Here is a 20567-nt window from a genome sequence, read left to right on the forward strand (position 1 = left end):
TGACTCGATAATATACCCCTCTTCAAGAGTTCGACAGTCTCCTGGCTGAGCAGCCACAGCTCCCTAATGTCTACCCACACGTGGACACTTTAAGTCCACAATCCAATTTCCCTGACTCTCCTTCACAACACTCACCTGCTGGGTCTCATCAGGCTCACTTCCAAGTCACTCAAATGCCACATGTTTTGCAGGGCCCACCAAGTCTTCCCTCCTCAAAGCCTCTCCCCATCTTCCTCACTTATGTTAAACCTAATCCTGATACACTTTCCTTGACACGTATGACCAGCTTGAAATCTGATATTTATGTGAGGAATTCTCATTATTTATTGTATCTAATATAACTTTAATCCAGCAAATCTTATTAAGTCCTATCTGCCAGGCGCTAAAACAGGCACTGGGAACAAGTGAGCTGGGCCACACCAACCTTGAGCATGCGTGGTGCAATAGACAGCAGATAGATAGCTACAACAACTGTTAGGAACTGTAATCTACCTCATCACTAGGCAAAGTAGCATTTTTCTCAACTAAGATGCTTTGTTTAAGAATTACAATTCATTTCAAGGGGTTGGAGAGATGGCTCCCCAGTTAAAAACACTGGTTCCTCTTCTAGAGGATCCAGGCTAGATCCCCAGAATGCCTATAATTCCTGTTCCAGGCGATCAATGACCTCCAATGGCCCCTGCATGCACTATATACACATAGTGCACACACACACACATATGTGTATATATATATATACATATATATGTATATATGCAAGCAAAGCATCCATACATATAAAATAAATAATAAATACATCTTTAATAAATAGGATGAATTTTAGATGGGAAATTTGAAAACAAATTAAAGGCCTATGGATAGCTGTAATAAATGTAGAACTATCAAAACTTTTCATTAAAATACATCAAAATTTACACTTAAAAATAACATATGCCTAAGTTTACTTGTTTAAAAAGACTAGAAAAAGGCCTCTGACTCCAGTAGGACCTGGGAGCACCAGGTACCAAATGCCTAGCCCCAGTGGCCTCTAGGGCCAATGCAAGGCCAGATTCAGGGTGCTCAGGATCCCCTGAGAGATAGAGGCTTAGCCCCTACAACAGGATTAAGGTCACTATGAGTGTGGATTTTTGACATTGGGGTTCCAGTAGTTCCTGAAGGACTAAGAGACTATAATGCTGTGGCCTGGGTTTCTATGGACCTATGACTCTAACAACAACCTCCACATACTAGAAAGACTTCAGTGGGTATCATGTATCTTGTCTCCAGGAGGTTCACAAAATCAAAGGGATGACCAAAGTTTTTACTGCATCTGGTTGCTTTGGAGTCAGTGTACAGCCTACCCTTGGTCCTGGTGACACACAGATAACACAGTGTCAACTCAGCCACTCCATCTGACAATCATCACCAAGTCTCACCAATCCCCACAGCTATACTTCATGCAAATGTCCCACATAGAACAAAACATTCACATAGACTCTTAACAAAGGAAAGCAAACACTGAAAGACAAAAAACAACAGATGAGCAAACGTGGAATTAAATATTTCAAGTAAATAGCTGTGAGCCAAGAATGAGATACCCAGCAAAGTTATCTTTCAAAATTGATGGAAAAGTAAGGGTATTTCAAGACAAACATAAAGTAAGACAATACATGACAACCAAATCAGCACTGAATTCTTCATGGAATACTTTACAGGGAGGAAGAAGAAAGACACCTCCTTTAGAAGAACGCATGGAAGTGTGTACTCCATGAAAGGAACAGAAAGACAAAATAAACTCTCAAATGACGCAAACACATCTAACACAGCAAATCAGCAAACCCTGAAAAACTAATGGAAGAGGAAAAGAAATGCTAATGATCCAGCAAGACAACAACAAAAACCCTAACATTTATAGAAAATAGCAAATCCTTTTCTACAATAACTTTAAATATAAATGGCGTCAACTTACAATCAAAAGATGCAGACTAATGAAATGGATTTTAAAATAAAGAACCAATTATATATCATCTCCAAGAAACACAGCCAGAAAAGATATCCAAAATCTCATATCAAAATATGGAAAACAAACTACTGGAAACCATAGACAAGCAGGCCTGACTATCCTTATGTTAGATAGAGTAAACTTCAAATCAAAACCAAGGGAAACAATATATTAATACAGGGAACAATTCATCAAGAAGAAATAACAATTCTAAATATGTATACACCAAATACTGGAGGCTCTACTTTCATGAAACAAACACTATAAGACATATAAGTCTTGGCATAATAATAGTGGGGAACTTTGATATTTTACTCTCAGATTTAGCGATGTCTTCCATACTAAAAGCAAACAAGGACTGCTTTGCAAGATACTTGATAGAGAAGAGCTTTCTGAAATGAACCAAATTTTCACAAGAACTAGCCTCACAAGAGCCCAACAACAGATGGGACTGTGTAAAATTCAAGTTTTTGCACAGCTAAGGAAACCACCATCAGAGTACACTGACAGCCATAGATTAAGAGATACCTTTATTATTTGGACAAGGGGCTAATAACCAGGATGCATGAAGAACTGCAGAAATTTAATACCAAGGAAATACAACTGTCAATTAAGAATTGAGCCAATGAGCAGAATAGACAGTTTCCAAAAAAAAGGAAACAAATAGACAATTGTAGCACAAAAAATAAAAACCCAGAGACTGATATTGGGTTCAGGCTTCAAGCTGAAGATCAGAGAAGCAAAGCAGCCAAGTCAGTAGGTCTTACCTCTACCAAGCTGAAATGGCAATTCTGTCTCCATGAATCCTCAGAGACAATGCTATCTCCATGAATCCTCAAAGGCAAAAGCTCTGAGTGTCTGTCTCCTTCTCCCTTATATTCCTTTCTCTGCCCAGCCATATCACTCCTGTCTCCACCTCCCTAGTACTTGGGTTAAAGTGGTGTGATCCCAAGTGCTGGGATCAAAGGCATGAGTTCTGCTACTTTCCACTCTTGTATAGGCCAGGGTGGCCTTAAACTCAGAGAGATCCATCTGCCTGACTCCTGAGTACTGGGTTTAAGGGTGTGTACCACCACTGCCTGGCTCTGTGGCTTGCTAGTATGACTGCTGGGATTAAAGGTGTGTATCACCATTGCCTGAGCACTATGGCTTGTGGCTAGCTTGTCTTTCTGAATCCTCAAGCAAACTTTAATAATAACATATATAATATAAATACATATAACAATATATCACCACAGACAATGACTGTTCTAAAGTGTTCAACATCCCTAGTCATTAGATAAATGCATATTAAAATATCTTGAGATACCACCTCACTCTTCAGAAGTCTGTCAAGAGGGACTAAAGAAATGGCTCAGCACTTCCTTCTCTTTTCCAGAACCCAGGTTTGATTCCCAGGATCCACATCGTCAGTGCCTCTAATTCTAGGGGGTCCAGCACCCTTTTTTTGACCTCCACAGGCACCAGAAATGTACACAGTATACATACTTCCAGGCAGATAAAACACTCATCCACATAAACTTTTTATAAATCTTAAAAATGGAAAAAAAGAGATCTGACAACAAATGTTAGAGGATTTGGAGAAGAAGAACCTTATTCACTGCTGGTGGGGTACACATTACTAGAGTCATTATGAAAATCAACTTGGAGGTTCCCCCCAAATTAAAAAAAGATAGAATTATATATGACCCCAGCTATTTCACTCCTAGGTACAGACCCAGAGAACTCCACACTCTATCATAGAGATATCTGCACATCCATGCTTATTGCTGCTCTTTTTACTATAGCAAGAAGATAGAACCAAACAACATGCCCGTCATTAGCTAGACAATGAAAGTCTGGTAAACATATAAAGTATTCTTCAGTTCTATTGAAAAGTGAAAGAAAAAATGGATAGACAGAATGCATAATATTCACAAAATCACCCAAGCTCAGAAGAAAAGAAAAAAAACTACACATGTTCTCATACCTGTATCCTAGCATATAATGTATATGTTATATATGTAAACAAATATACACATGGGAACATGTAAAAGAGGTGAAGAGACAGTAAATATTAACGGTGAAGAACAGGATTGAGGTAAAGGATGCAAAACAAACTTGTTGTAGATAAGTGCATAAAAATAGTGGCTAGTGAGAGTATAAAACATAAGTTCCATGGCTTCGGAGTGGCTATTCTAATAGAATAGTGTTTATCCATTAAATATATAGCATTTGGGATTCACCAAGTATTAATTTGAGTGTCTATGTTAACCTAGGTGCATTATAATAAAGTATTTTTTACAAATTTAAAGAAAATAGAAAAATGAGACAAGGTCTTGACAATATTTCCAAAACCAATGGATGTAGAAACATAAATTTTCTAGTATCTTTGCAAATAAAACCTTAATACTAAAAGCTGAGCGATATCCAGCTCTCCCAGCATTCAGTCATCACTTAACTGCAACTGAGTTGGAGCTCGCATGAGTACCACCAGAAAACAGACAAAAGGACAAACGAAGGAAGGAAAGAAAACCAAACTTTGGTGTCATTGGGGATTTCAAAAGATGGGAGTGATTTCTCAAAGAAGAAGGTGACAGGCTTGTTTATTTATTTTGACAGGTTTTGGGTCTATCATTTTAGAATCCCAGCTTAAAAACATTAAGTTCATAGAGAAACAGCGAGATACATTACACTTAATCATCAGACTACAAATATGAGATGGATTTGCTTGCGTTATATTTAATGGAGAAAGAAAACTTCCCTCAGGCCCAGCCTTGTACTAAAGTACCAGGGAAGAAAAGCAGGAGTTGACAAGCTAGCAACCTGCTATACAGTTGTTTAGGGTTTTGTTTGTTTTTTAATCTCCCCAATCCCCTGAGGGCTGGAGATTCAATCCAGCACTGCATAATACTCTGTTACTCAGTTGTAGCCCTGGCTACATCCAGTTTTAAAGGACTCTGCAAATTATTCCATCTCAACTTCCCACCTTCCCACCATCCATTCCAATCACTGTTTGATGTTCTGTGGACCCCTACTCACCTCATAGGCATCTTTGATATTCAAGGGTTCACCAAAAGCTGCCACGTGTCCCACAATGCCTTTGTTCCACTCCAAGCGGATGCAGTTATTGGAAGCTTCCTCCAGTGTCGAACCTTCAGCGACATCAAAGAGGCGGCTGATAAGAAATTTGTCTTTGGAGCTGTCCTCACAAACAAGGAATAGGGAATAGCGATCGGCGGAGATGAGTCCGTGGATGTGCAAGAAAATTTTGTGACATAAGGCTGTGACATCCAAATGACTGGAAATATCTTTTACTAATTCCAAGAGTCTGGAGCATTGGTCCCCTTCGTCACTATCGAATCTTGGGGGGGTTAGTGGCATCTGTTCCTTTTTTCCTGAGTCAGAGAGAAAGCTCACAGTTCCCTCAGAATCCTTGACAACAATGGGTCTAAGAGGCCGGTCAAATTCAGAGGCAGAGATTTTTCTGGCTGGTGCTCCAGGGTTGGTATTGTCCGCATGAGGACTCTGCTGTGAGGGGCAGGAGCACGACTCCGTGTGGGCTCGGATGCCTTCCTTGCATACAGGGATGTTGTGAACTCTCTCTGAAAACCATGCGTTGACCATTTCTCTGCAGAGCAAAACCATGTAGACAGCTTAGATATTTGAGAAAAAAAAACATACTACCGTCTAAAGCTTCCAAAAATTCTGTCAATGTACAGTTGTATCCACTCTCAAATCTTTCCAGATACATAAAATACATATGAACATCTCTGTGGATGGTAATTTCTCTAAGAAACAAAGCTCTTTTACCATCTGACAAAGGAAACACAGGGTATGTCTGCAATGCTATACACTGGAACAAAGACAAGCAGCACTTCAACTTCAACATGGCTGGCTATATACAGGATGGCAACAAAGGGACACTAGGCAGACATTAACAATAGATTTTAATATAAATAACCATCACAGGGGCTGGGGCTTGGTGCTAGAGTGTATGATCAGTGTATACTAGACCTTGGGTTCTTAGAAGCTTAACTTTTGTGTCCTTTTAGAAACAGACAATTCCTTGGAAGCTTAGCTAATTGAGTCTTGTTCTAAGAGTCCCCTCCCTCTGTTCCACTTTGAATCAGTTCTTTCTTTAATTTTCTCATCTCTTTCAGCACAAGTCTTGACATTAAATTTTCTGGCATTATTTTTCTCTTCAAACTGTACATTTTGTGTTTCTTTTTCCCCCCTGCTTTCTCTTTCTCACTATAGATGGACATAAGAGTGATTACTAATAACCACACAACAGAGTCAATATTAAGCTGTCTTGAAATCTCCTCCACCAAGGAAATTAATACTTTTCCATTTTTTTCCACAGGCAGATTTATAAGACAAAGGCAGAATATAGCCACACATTCTTTGCCAAAATAGCACCAGAATGCTTCCTAGCCTAGCTGCTAATATTGTTCCCCTCTGAGACCTCTTGAGCTCAGCCTGCACTGTCCACATTGCTCTCTGCACTCGTGTCTTTCAAATCCTACTACGATGGCCCATTAATCCTTGCTTACAGCAACCAAATGCTTTCCTAGTCCAAAATTCCAAAGTCTTCCACAGTCCTCCAAAAATACACTACGGTCAGGCCTGTCAAAGCAATAGTCCACTCCCTGGTACCAGCTACTCTCTTAGTTACCTTTCTATTGCTGTGATAAAACACCATGACCAAGTCAACTTATAAAAGAAGGCATTTAATGTGCAGCTTATGGCTTCAGAGGGTCAGAGTCCACGATGTTAGAGCAAAGGAGTGGCAGCAGCAAGATCTGAGAACTTGCACTTGATCTGCAAGCTGGGGGCACAAAGGCACACTGGGAATGGTGCCAGTCTTTTGCACCCTCAAAGCCTGACCTCATTAACAAACCTCTTTCAATAGTCCTCCAAATCCTTTCCACCAACTGGGCCCACATATTCAAACACACAGCCCCGAGGGGCCATTCTCTTTGAAACCATCACCAAGTCATTCATGAGAGTCTATTTTTCACATCCCTTCATTTGGGTACGTCTAAAGTACTACAGTGAAAAATTTAAAGTTAAAAAACAATATGGTATGTAGGAGTCAAGAAAACCACATAGAATATCAACTACTTTGATTTTTCAAACAGGGTCTCACTATGTACACAAGGCTGGCCTTGAACTCTTAATTCTCTTGCCCCAGTTTCACAGGGCTGAGGTGATAGTTTGTGGGTCACTAAAGCCAGGCCTGGAGGGTAGTGAGAGCAAGGAAAGCCACTTCTACAGCCTAGCATAGCATATATATTTCCCTATCTCTTCCTTGATGCTAGTGGATTTTGAGAAATAGTCAATTACTTATTTTTAAAAAGTACCAGCCAGGCACAGTGGTGCATGCCTTTAGTCCCAGCACCTAAGAGGCAGAAGCAGGTTGATCTCTGTGAGTTCAAGGCTAGTCTGGTCTACAGAGTGGGTTCCAGGATAGCCAGGGTTCTACAGAAAAACTCTGTCCCCCCCAAAAAGTATTGTTTTCTTTAAACATGGTAAGGAAGATATTAACAATCTTATTTTCTACACTATGACAGCAATTTAAATGTCTGAACAAAATCTATTCTGTAATCTGGTGGCACATCCAACTCTTCTATTCCTGGTGCTGTGACAGAGAAAAACATAGACTTCCTTTGAGTATCCATCACTGCCAAATTTAAACAAAGAAGGCACAGAGAGAATATGATCACTCATGATAACACATTCTCTAATCCTCTGCACTGGATCATAACTAATGCCATGCTATAAATATACTATTAAAAATATGAACTCAGAGAACCCAAAGAAAAAAGATTCTTGAGCATAGTATCCTTTAAAAGATTCTAATGAAATTCCATCATGTCTATATTTCTCTGGAAAGAGGCCAATTACCTAAAAGAAAGCTAGCCAAGAAATATGCAATGAAAATTGATGCCCATGATCCTCATGGCAACAACCCATCTAAATCACTCCCTCCCCTCACTAAATTGTCACTCACTTATTTCATTACACACAAAAAACTCTTACCTCATAAGTGGGCTACAGTGTATATCCATTTCAAGTGGGAGAATTTAGTTTTGTTCTCCAGCTTTTACAGTGTGTCTTAAAATAACTGAAGAAAACCTGGAAGGCCTCAAAGTCATTGCTGGCGGTGACTACACCCAGGTAACACTAATGGTAAATACTATTCATGTTTTCCAACACGGTTCAGTCAGCACATGCCAAACACAGGAAACACGAAAAGATCCACACTAGTTAGGTGAGGAGAAATGGAATCCAACTGAAGTTGTCACCAGCAAGACCTGAGTTCCTGTCTTAAAGGTGACATAAGCCTTTAAATCTCAACTATTTTTAGACGACAACTCTAATCAGAAATGCATTATTCTAAGGCTCTACTCTAGGGAAGATGCTTGGCCCCTCTAAGTGTTCAAGCAGTGATTTCATACAACAAGCAGCGCCTTTGAGACATTTCCATTCATGAGACTTCTCCGTGGTACCTTTCATGATGTTGTTACTGTGTGCATGGGGAGCCAGCCGCGCTCCAGCAGCTACAGTGGACTCCAGCATTTGAGGCTTGGGTCTTAGAGTACACAGAAGGGTGGGCCAACTCACTGGTGATTACAGAAGGTTCAAAGGTATACGAGGAGATGATTAGGAGGTGAGCTGGCATGAGTTTTTACAGTGACGTTAACAGCCAAAATTACACACATGCAGAAATAAAATGCGACACATTTCATTTGCACACCTCATATGCTTCCATTTAAAAGCATAGGTGATAGGTTCAATTGCCAATTGAACAAATGGCGCCAAGCTAGTAATACTTTCTAATGAATATTTAAGTAAGCGTAAGTTTGAGGCTGGAAATGTAACTCAGTTGGTAGCGTGCTTGCCAACTGTCTTAGTTAGGGTTACTATTGCTGTGATAAAACACCGTGACCAAGGGAGGGAAGGGTTATTTTCACTTGCACCTCCAAGCAAGAGTCTATCACTGAGAGAAGTCAGGACAGGAACGCAAGCAGGGCAGGAACCTGGAGGCAGGAACTGAGGAGGAGCCATGGAGAGGTGCGGCTTACAGGCTTGCTGCCCAACATTTGCTCAGCCAGCTCTCTTAAAGCACCCAGAAGCACAGACCCAAGGTTGGCCCCGCCCACAGTGATCTGAGCCCTCCCAATCAATCACCAATCAAGAAAATGTTTCCCGGGCTTGCTCACAGGCCAAGATAATGGAGAAATTTTTTTTCTAAAATTTCTAAAATAACTCTAGCTTGTGTCCAATTAACATAAAACTAACCAGCAGGCCTGGCATTCATGAATCACCAAAACAGCATAAAACCAAGTCCAGGGTCTATGTCTGTAATACCAACTCTCTAGCAGGAGAGACAGGAGAATCAGAAATTCAAGGTCATCTTTGGCTACACCATGAGGTTAGAGCCAGGATGAGAATAATAAGACCTTGGCTCAAATAAAATAAATCAGTTTTTAATTTTACATGTTGAGTATGCCTTGACTCATATCCTCTTAAGTTTTTACCGATTAGTAATACTTCAAAAAATGAAAAATTATATACTAGACAACTAAAAAATTTCATTTTCATTCCAGATTATTTTAAATTTAGAATTTGTAGTTAGTATTTTCACTAACTAGACAAGATGTAACTCTTCACTATTCATGAGTATTTTTCATGTTTCATTAAAAGATTTTTTTTCTTCATACAATATATTCTGATCACAGTTTCCCCTCCCTCCTGATCTTTCCCACTTCCCACCCATGCAAATGCACACCTTTCCTTCCTATCATTAAGATACAAACAGGCATCAACAATAATAACCACATAATAATACAATATGAAAATAAATCAGAGTAAGACAAAACAAACAGAAAAGAGTTGAAGAAAAAGCACAAGAAACACAGGTGCTGAGACAAACATTTGCCCACACAGAAATCCCAATAAAAACAAAGCAAGAAACCATAATATAAGAAAAAATATGTAAGGTTAAAACAAGCCAGTGCTGTGAGACAAAAGAACCTTCCAAAAATACCCAAGTTCATTTCGTGTTGGCCACCTACCAGTGAGCATGGGTCTAAAGGAAGCATTAAATGCCTAAATAGGGCACAGGGAGGCAAACTCTCACACATTTCAAACATGATTAGCTACCAAAGAGAATACACTTATCACACACGCGCACACACACACAAGCATGCACACACACACACACACACACACACACACACACACACACACGGAGGGGGGATGACCCCAAGCTGTGTCTGTAAGTAGTTCTATGTAGTAGTAATATCACTTTCTATAAATGGCTTCAAATGCATATTAAGTATTCTAGATATCTTGACAGGGAAAAATAAAATATTTCGTCCATGTTTTATAGAATATTGGAATCTAGAAAAATGAGGAAACAGAAAAATGCACAAGGCAAAGCAAAATTGTGATATAAAACTGATAACTCTCTCAAATTAAAAATATAGAGAAATCTGCTTGCAAAGAAACTAATTCAATACATCTTTACCCTTTTGTCCAAATAATTATTTCTTTAAAGATTTAATAATTTATCTATTTGAGTGCTGTGTCAGCACATACTCCCTCCTGCACAGCAGAAGAGGGACTCAAATCTCAAAATAGATAGTATGAGACACCATGTGCTGGGAATTGAACTCGGGACCTCTGGAAGAGCAGCCAGTGCTCTTAACTGCTGAGCAATCTTTCCAAACTCCACCCCCACAAGCAAATATTTTTGAAGAATTTTTTAATTGAAAACATACTGCTCTTTGGGTGTTGTTTTTCAAGATTCATTTGTTTATTTGTTGGCATGTGTACCTGAGTATATGCTTGCACACCACACACATTCAGACGCACACGGAGGCCAGGCGAGTGCATTAGAACTGGACTTACCAATGGCTGTGAGGCATCTGGTGTGACACTGGGAACTGAACCCCAGTCCTCTGCAAGAGCACCAAGTATTGTCATTGTTCCAGTCCCATACTTAGGTAATTTTGTTCTAGTATTAAGATCTAATTGCAGTAGCCTAGTAACTAAATTTTCAGCCACTTAAAAAAAAAAAGAAGGTCATTAGAGGCTCTTAAACTAAAATTATATACAAAAACTAAATTCACATTGACAATGACATACTATTATTTAATGTGCTTGTGCAATAAGAGAGGGTAAGGCAAACACTAACCTCTTAATGAGTTAGATTCCACGTGACATTAAATCTATAAGCTTTGGTTTTTCTCTCCTTAAGGGCTGAAAATGAACTTCGATGTAGCATGATATCTAAGAGGCTCTGGTCACATAGACTCATGGCTGAAGCCCATACCAACTCTTTCAAAGAATATGATGCTATGTACATAATTTATTCTCACTGAAAAATAAGATACTATTTGCCTCACACAGTCCAGAAAACTAAATCATTCAGTGATGACATAATTAGTTGAACACTAAATGTAGTATTCACTTTAAATCAGTTGATTTGTTTAAACAATGAGAATTTACAATTTTACTTAAACAGAATAATAACTATTGTCTCTTTCTCTGTTTTCGTTTTATTTTAGAAATCAAGCCTGGACTTGAACCACTTAGTCTTAGCTCCCCATAGGATTTCAGGTATGTACCATCATGTCCAGTCCTTCATTATTTCCTTTTAAGAACTTAATTTAAAAACATTTGGGGCAGGAAAATGGCTCCTCGGGTAAAGGTATCTGCCTCCCAGCTTGGGCACCCGACTTTGATCCCTGGAACTCATATGATAGAAAAAAACAACTCCCACAATTTGGCCTCTGACCCCAAAACTGACAATGGTACACTTGTACACACACACACACACACACACACACACACACACACACTAAAATAAATGTAAATGCTCCATTTTTACAGAAACTCTTTATATGAAGAAAAAAATTGTTTCAACATTTTTCAAATTAAAATTTAAAAATGGATTCCCCACATTAACAGTGACACCCATATATGAAATAATTTCTGAGCCATACATAAAGATTATAAGCTAAACATTTAATTGTGAAAAACAATTGCAAGAATGAACTTGTTTTCCTATTACTACTAAAAGGACAGAGAGATGGCTAAGAGATTAAGAGCACTGTCTGCTCTTCCAGAGGACCTGAGTTCAATTCCCAGCAACCCATGGTGGCTCACAACCATCTGTAATGAGATCTGATGCCCTCTTCTGGCATCCAAGCAGAACAGTGTATGCCTGATAAATAAGTAAATCTAAAAAAAAGGTGGGGTAAAGTCATCTAACTATACATACTAGAAAATATACAATAATTAAATCATAGCACATTTTTAAAACTTGATAAAATGTTCTAGGTCATTTGGGAATAAAAGTTGACCATTTTACTTTTTTTTCCATTTTACTTCTTATCCAATTAAAGGAAAATACTAAAAATAGGTTGTTGCCACCTCAAGGATACCCAGAGAGCAGTCCCTTGAGCCATAACTTTTGAGAGAGCTTTTTCGGGGTATCTCAAGCAAAACAAAGGAAAAATTTGCAGGTGTGATTAATCCACAACACTCAAGTACATGTTCAGGTTTATAATTATACGATTAAAATGTCATATTATTTGTTCTTCTTAATGTTTCTTATCCACCAGTTGTAATTAATCATTAGTACCTGAATTAAAAGAGCCTACTAAATCCTCTGACAGGAAAGAATGTATAAAAATCTCCTAAAATTATTTGTAGGAAAAAAACACAAAAATAACTCCCATAAAAATAATGTTGGCTATTTTTCCTGCGCTTAGATCCTTACTTTATACAGTTTTAGTTACAATGTTTGCATAATTTGACCTGGATCCTCGACTCAAGTTTGGAAAAATACAAGAATGAAACTGTTTAACTTGAGAGGCTGATGCTCTGCCCTCCTGAGAAGCAAGGTTGTAAGAGTTGGACGAGCCTGTTAAAGCTCACATGTGAATCTGTGGCCTGTCCCTTACCCCTCACAGTTCCTGTCTTCATTAACAGGCAGGCTGGGAGCAAAACCTTAGGGGCTGATTCCTATTCCAATTACCTTGTTAGAAGAGCCTTGCACAACGCCAAATAAGGCTTGTTGAAAGCATTAATAAAAAGTCAGCTAAAAATGAAGGACACTTGAGACTTTTTAAAGCCCCTATTGGGTCGTTCCGATTCCCATTCGCCATAAAAGGGAATGAATATCAATGTCTGTGATCAAGTTTCAGGTGTTTTTAATTCTCAATGTGAAAATTATAAACTACTAAGGAAACAAAACACCACTAAGAAAAACCACAGACAGCATGCATTATCTCCTTTAACTGCCTTGAGATCTCTTAGGTCCATCAGCTCTGGTTTACAGAGTCAGTAAATAACATATCTGAAGTGATTCTCTCAGAAAGATGGATTGGAAATTGATGTCGAAGTTTGTCACATGTAAGGCTCCTGATTTCCATAAACAGAAATGCATTTCAAAGGTTTTAGAACAGTAGATCCAAACTGAGTGGTAGTGCCAGCCCTTGAGGGAAATCTGGAAATGTGTGGGAACAAATTTGATTTCACAGTCTTGGGGGTGTGCTTGGCCTTAAGTGCCTGGGGCCTGAGGATGCAATTCACCTGGCACTTTGATGGATAGCATCTCAGAGCAAAACACATCACCGTCAAATCCCAGTCCCTACTTGTTTTTTGTTTCTTGAGACAGGGTTTCTCTGTGTAGCCTTGGCTGTCCTGGAACTCAGAGATTCGCCTGCCTCTGCCTCCTGAGTGCTAGGATTAAAGACATGCACTACCACTGCCCAGCTCCAACCTGCACTTCTGAGAAACACTTTAAGTGAATAAAAAAATTAGCTGGTTCTAGGGACAGTAAACAAAACAGGATATTTGAGGTCTCTGACACCCTCAATAACCTCTACCCTGACAAAAACACATTTCACTTGGCTTTGATACAGCAATGAAACACTCTGTGTAAAGTTTTTCAGTTCCCAAGTGTTGTCTGGGAGAAAAGTGTTCTCTGGGAGAAACTTACCTAGACACACAGAAACCCTTCCTGCTGTCTGATACTCGTGATTCCCAAATTGGGAGGATTGCTCTGTTTGTATTTTTCTTTGCATTCCTATTTGCGTAGGAACGATATCACTTAAAAGGAAACCTGCTGCAATGTGATAGAAAACTTAGGAACTGAAACCGATGAGCTAAAAAAGTATATTGATCAACCGGTATCAGAGAAACGCTGCTGTGTGGATGTTCATCAACCCGAAGTCTTAAGGGCTCAATACATTTCTACGCAAGTGCTTTAGTTTGGTATTTTCAAAAGATCACAATTAAAACCTAAAAAAGCGAAAGAAGTATGCTACAGATGATTGGCATCACCAACTCAGTAGCAAGTATTGCCCTTTATTGAGTGGGAAAGTATATTTAATATGCAAGCAGACCGCCATCCCACGTGAAAAAGTGAGTGTGTTGTGCTCTAGGACTAAAAGGTACACGAGTGTTCCAAGCGCCAGTGGGAGAAGCAAGCGGTTGCGGGGCAACATGGGAAGTCCTGATGGACATGTTGTGCTGCTCATGGCCTCGGCTGCAAGGGGCACTTAATGAACACTGCCAATTTGCATTTGATTGTAGTTTTATCATTTTGTTCATAATTAACTTAAAATGCAATTTGGGATTACAGTTGCATAAATGTTGTAACTGTGATTAAATTATATCTATCTACATTGATTTTACTTTTAAGAGTTCCACATTCGGCTACGCATTAAATGAAAAGAAGTCAGACTGGCATGGTGGTGACTCACACCTACAGTCCCTGTGCTCGGAAAGCTGAAACAGGAAGGGTCACAAAGAATCGGAAGCTACATGTAGCGTTCCTTAAAAGAAATGACGTAAGAGAACAGGGATCATCTACATAGGTGGAATTATTTAAAGGGCAATTTGGGGCTGGCTGTATACATAGTTCACATATAGGACACTAGCTTCAGATACAACCCCTAACACCATGAAAAAAATATATCTTGTTGCCTAGAATAAGCAAACATCAATGTTCCCTAATCTTGAAACACTGTGGACATGATCTCATAAAAATATTGACAGTTTCTATAGATTTTTTTCAGATCACAAACTGGGAAAAAACTATAAATTTTACATGCTTATTTAAGATTACATTGCAACACAGAAATCACTTTATTTCAAGATAGCCATCTATGACTAATATTGCATAAAACATACACATCTTTACAAATCTTGATCATGTAGTTTAGGCTCTAAGAAGGATCTAGAACTCTGAAATGAAAACATTACAGAGAAGGAGGCAATGGGAAATAGCTGTTGTTTCAAGTGCTCTTGTGAGGTCTTCTAGGCAGGAAGAACTGAACCCTCTCAGAATGCATCTAGGAGGCTTAAAAGGCAGCACCAACATATAAGGCACAAGACACACAAGAAAATTGGCAGTTACTGTATGAGAATCACTGCTATAAATAGATAAACACACACACAGTCATACTCTAGCTGGCAAATGCTCTGAAGAATTTATTATTTTCAATACCAGTGCCTAAAAATTATGCTTGGTAAATATTTGTTTGAACACTGTGAAACAGTTTCTATTCCTATGTAATTACAGAAATAGCACGTTTCAAGAATGGATAGCAATATTTATTTTATATCCCCCATCTAAGTTTAATGTATAGTTCCTTACAAACAAAAATGCTACATCTTTTAGAAATGAAATGGAACCAGCCATCGTGGCCCATAACAACAGCTATTTAAGTTTGGGAAGCTGAGGAAGATTCAGCCTGGGCTACAACGTAAGTTCAAAACCACTGGACAATTTAATGAGACCTTATCTCAAAATAACAATTTTGAGTGCTGGGTAGGCTATAGCTCAATTGACAGAACACTTGCCTTGCATATGGAAGGCCATAATTAATTCCCACTACTGCACCAAAAAGAATAAACACAAGAAGTCAAGAATCCAAACGCAGGACCTACAGACTCAACTAATTCAACCCAGTTTTGCGGTGTCAAGTATGTCACAGGAGGCAGCAAGGACCTGTAAAACTAAAACTTCTGTTTCTGGACTTTGATTCGACCTGCCATAAAACTTGTCCTCACTTAAATCTCCTGTTCCCAGTGTATGCCAAATATTATCAAGCTTTTGTCTGGCAAACACAGCAATAAAAATCAACCATCTCACCCCTTCAATACTAAAAGACTTAAAACATCACCCTCAGTGGTGGACCTAATTAGTAACTACTGAAAAGGTAACACCTTTCAAACATTATGTCAAGAATAACAGTAGCTGCTGAGTGGCTTTAACACCACCAAGGCTTTCTTTGTAAATGTCTGCACATTAAATCTCCAATTAACTCAGTCCTGGAGGACTAGGAATTGTCTGGCTCAGTGAGGGTGGGAGGTGCCCATCAGCAGTTTACTAGAAAAACAAAGTGAATCTTCATGCCAACACTGTTGCGAGTTGTTTAACCTCCACACTCAAATTCATAAAAATGGTTTGTGACCACTAAAAGGCATTCATCCATTCCTTTGCTAGAGAATGTAGTCATTAATATAGCATGTAGCTGAATCTTTGAAGATAATTTTAAGGAAAAAAAAACCCTTGACAGCATAACTGCTATCAAAGTCAAGCCAGATTAACAAGTGTTTGAAAAGTCGGGATGCCAGAAGCTTCATGATGTTCCAGGACTAAGTGCAGATGCAGACAATTTGGCCTGGGGATAGGAGAGTATGTAATACATTTGCGTCAAGTGACAACAATAATAAATGCAGAAACATTTCTATCAATAAGCTTGATTTATGCTGTGGGATGGGCATCCTAAATGAATCTAAATTCATTTGAAGCTTTTAAATGTTCCACGCGCCTCTCTGTAGAACCACTGCTTCCTGGATTACTTGAATCACCTACATTTTTTACGTATATACATATACTTTATACTTACAAAGCACAACAAAACGATGCAGGCTTCTAGCTTAAGAACTGTGCTGTGAAGTTAAAATGTATACAATACATTTTTATCTTGACAATATGAACCACACTAATTGTAGTAATCTGGCTTTTAAAAAAAAAGAAATAGTAATCAACTGGTGCCCAACTTCCTATTCTTACATTAAAAGCCTTCAGCTAATATTGCCAGCAAAAAGCCAATCAAAAATTCCTAGAGTATTACTCTTTATGCTAATAACTTTCTGAACTTCTAAAAACGAAGGCCTGAGTTACTTCAAAATATTTTACACTTTCATCTTCCTAGTTTTACTCTTAAGAACACACACACACACACACACACACACACACACACACACACGCAGTACACACACCAAATAATGCCCTAACTGGAAAAAGTCTTTTGGAGTCTCAGACTATTTAAACTTTAGTTAGCATTGTAGTTGAGATTTTAATTGTATTCCAATTGAGCGGGGGGAAAAAAAGTAATAGTAAATCTACTCAATGAGTCTTTATACTGTCAAACACAATGTTGCTACACTTTCAAGGTTTTCGAAAGGTTTTGATAGTGTTCTCAGCTAGGACTAGTCAAAAACCTCCTGCAACCCGTCCAAAGTTTATCTTCAAAGTGGAGAGGGGAAAAAACAGAATACAACGTTTCTGCTGTATTTTTAGACAAGCTGCTTTATTCTTCCAACTATTAACAACCTATCTAAAGGACACCTCCAAAGCATTCTTTAAAACTCAGCCCAGCTCTCTAGCCCCTCCCCATTTCCTGTGCTCTAATTCAAAGGGAGCAGAGGGTGAGAATGTGCAGAGAAAGGACACGGGAGACAGATGGTCTCAGAGTAGCTAGTGACCCCTGGAAACTGTTAGTTCACAGCAATCGATAGTTCTAGCTCGAGATGGTCTGTCTTGGTGCCTCTGCTCAAAACAACCAGTATTGTTTTAAAAAGAAACCGCTCTCCTTTCAGAGTTATCATCCGACCGCTCTAAACTCAGAGTTTGAAGGAAGAAGGCGCAATCGGAGGGGAGAAATAAAAGGAGAGCTCAAAGCTTATCTGGGCTCTCAGGGAGAGATGGCACAGGCATTAAAGCTAGGCTCACAAGCAGAACATCCAAACTGTCCAGAAGTGACTGGGTGGGAAAAGGGAAAACTGACCCCGAACAGTATCTCGGAGAGAAAGCAAGGCGAGACACAAAAGCACACTGCCCATCTACCAAGCGACTTAATTCTCCGCAGGTGTGCTGGGTGCCACCGCCAACCCCGGCGACTCCAGCACCCCTCCCCAGGCAAAGTGGCCAGCGGAATGCTGGAGGAAGTACCTCGTTTTGTCTCCAAAGGGCAACATAGCAAACGTGGGACGCTCGTTTCCAAACTCCTCGGAAGGCGGACTCGGAAGACTCTGGGGGCCGGAGGAGTTCCCTGGATGCTCGGCCGGCTCCCCTACGGCCCCCGCCGCCGCCTCTTCGCTGCGGGTCGCCGGCTGCGGACCCCGCGCGGCGTCGCCCCCTGGCGGGCAGTGCCGGGCCGAGTGGCGGCCGCGCACAGGCGAGTCCCAGCCAGCTCGTCCACCATCCCCGCCCGGCGAGAGTCGCCCTCCCGGCTCGGGCGGCCAGCACCAGCTGCTCGACGGCCGTTGCCCCAAGGCGCCGGTGGCGGGGCTCCAGCCCCTTCTCCAAAGCCGAGCTTGTTAGTTCAGCCCAGGTCGGCGCGCGGGAGGCCAGCGCGCGCGCGGGCTTCGAGGCGACTCCTCGAGCGAGCGAACGAGCTTCGGGGGTCCCGCCCGCCACGCACTCCGCTCCACCCTCTCGTCCCTCGGCTCCACTCTCAAGACTGCGCGCGCCCCGACTGCCCCCGCTGCATTCGGCTCCTGGAGAACAGGCTCCCTCCTCCCCGCCCTCCGCGGCGGCCTCCAGGCTCTTGGCTCGCGACCAGGAAGAGCTGGCCTCTGGGGTGCCCGGGGCCCCGGGCCCCGAGCCCGCCCCCCTCCCTCCGCGCCCTTTGTGTGCGCGCAGCAAAGCTCCTCGAAGAACCTCCTGGCAGCCTGCTGTGGGATGATCAGGGGACTGTCAGGGGGCCAAAGGCGCTAGTCCTCCCTGGGGCGACCCCGGCATGCTGTTGCTCCCCGGCTTCCCGGTGGCCTGGTCCCGACCCCCCCCCGGCTTCCCTTCCCCCAGGGTCAGAGCAAGCGGGGCAGGGGAGGAGCGCGGCCACAGGGACGCGTCCTCAGCGGTGCTTCCGGAGGGGGCTCTGACTTGTTTTGGTTTTGCTAAACCGGTCTAGGGGGGAACCGAAGGGGTAGAGAGGACTGGGGGGCGGGAGGGGGGAGGCCCGTGAGCGTGCGTGAGAGTAATCTTGCTTCGGAGCCGGGTATACATTTTTGTTTTGAACTTAGTGGGCAAGTCGTATCTAATCCGACGCCTCAGTTTTCAAGGGTGCTCGCTTTAAGTCGAGGACTCCAGTCGGTTCTGGGACCGAGAAGCTACTTCAGAAGCAAAGGGCCTGGGAACAGGGATTGTTTAATGTTGAACCAAGGGGACAATTCAATGGGGAAGAAAGATCAGCTCTAGGTCACGCTCCATGTCCCTGGCCGCGTCCTTTGTGGCTCCTCTTCTTACCTGGTGGCCTTTCTAACAAAGTAAGAGAAGGAAAAGTCCCGGTGATCATCCAGCCAAGCTTCCACCCAGTCCTGGTCCCGCTGCTGCTTCGGCCGCACGGAGCTGGGGCCGGCTGGTTCCATGGTGTGTGCCGCGCGTCTCAGTGGCTCCCGGGTGCAGGATTTCCACCCGGCCGGGTCCCTGTCTCGGAGGAGCGGGACTGTGCTCGAGACCCTCCCCTTTTGCCTTACTTCAGGCCCGCAGTCCTGTGAAGCGGCAGAGACGCGGACCAACCTCCCAGCCCGCCCTGCCCCGCCCCTCCAGGTCCCCGAGGTTCCCAGGTGGCGGGTGCCCTCCTTGGGGTCCCGCGGAGACCGGCTTTCTGCATCTGCCCCGGCGCTGACTGGCCAGCTCTCCGGAAGCCAAGTGGCCCGGACTAGGAGGAATCCAGACCGCCCGCTGGGGTGCGCTGTGGGCCGAGCCAGCGTCCCTATGCACGCCAAGGTGACAGTGGGTAGGTTTTACAATGCCCAATTCTAGGAAGGGGAAGATCACATTGAGGACCCATCCCGAACCCAGAAGGCAAGAGGCAGGAGAGTGTCACTAGGAAGTTAGCGAGAATGTTAACTTTGGCTTCTTTCTCTCTTTCTTAGTAGTTGAGTGACAACCTCCAGCTTACTTTTCTCCGGAAAGCAGCTCCTGGTGGAGAGGACCCAGAACCCATCTCACTGGCAGGAGCGCTCCCAGTGACTCCAAGCACTCCTGCCATAGTCCCCACAGGCTAGCATGAGAACTGAGGCATAAACCACTAGGAGAAATCTGCAGCTGTACAATGTTCTGACTTCCAACAAAACCACGCCCTTCCTTAATGCTAACAGTTGTGAAGTGCAGTGACTCATTATACCAAAGACCCTCCTGTTGAGAAGGCAAGATTAGGGATGGGCACGGAACGTAAAAATGACAGCCACCTGTCCTTGCCTGTGAATTCTGAAAATAAGATTATGCAGACGTAAGAACACTAACACTAGCTAGCCATGTACAACTGAGAGCACCCAATTAGCC

At 41.8% G+C, this 20567-nt stretch overlaps 1 protein-coding gene across 2 annotated transcripts in view; it reads right to left on the reverse strand.

Annotated features, from left to right (window-relative positions):
- Positions 1 to 19799, reverse strand: part of Pde5a (phosphodiesterase 5A) — a 130013-nt gene extending 110214 nt beyond the window's left edge. Inside the window, exons 1-2 of one of the 2 annotated variants that reach the window (XM_040751923.1) lie at positions 19527 to 19799; positions 5003 to 5591 (exon numbers count right to left, since the gene is read on the reverse strand). In XM_040751923.1, coding sequence (XP_040607857.1) covers positions 5003 to 5591; positions 19527 to 19648 — 711 coding nt within the window. In that variant the 5' untranslated portion in view covers positions 19649 to 19799. Of the gene's footprint in view, positions 1 to 5002; positions 5592 to 18230; positions 18774 to 19526 lie in introns of those variants that run through there. The other variant, XM_040751924.1, reaches the window with a different exon arrangement.
- Between the last annotated feature and the right edge of the window lie 768 nt (positions 19800 to 20567).

This window comes from Mesocricetus auratus, unplaced genomic scaffold, assembly GCF_017639785.1.
Source record: "Mesocricetus auratus isolate SY011 unplaced genomic scaffold, BCM_Maur_2.0 Super-Scaffold_100009, whole genome shotgun sequence".
NCBI classification, from domain to species: Eukaryota; Metazoa; Chordata; class Mammalia; order Rodentia; family Cricetidae; genus Mesocricetus; species Mesocricetus auratus.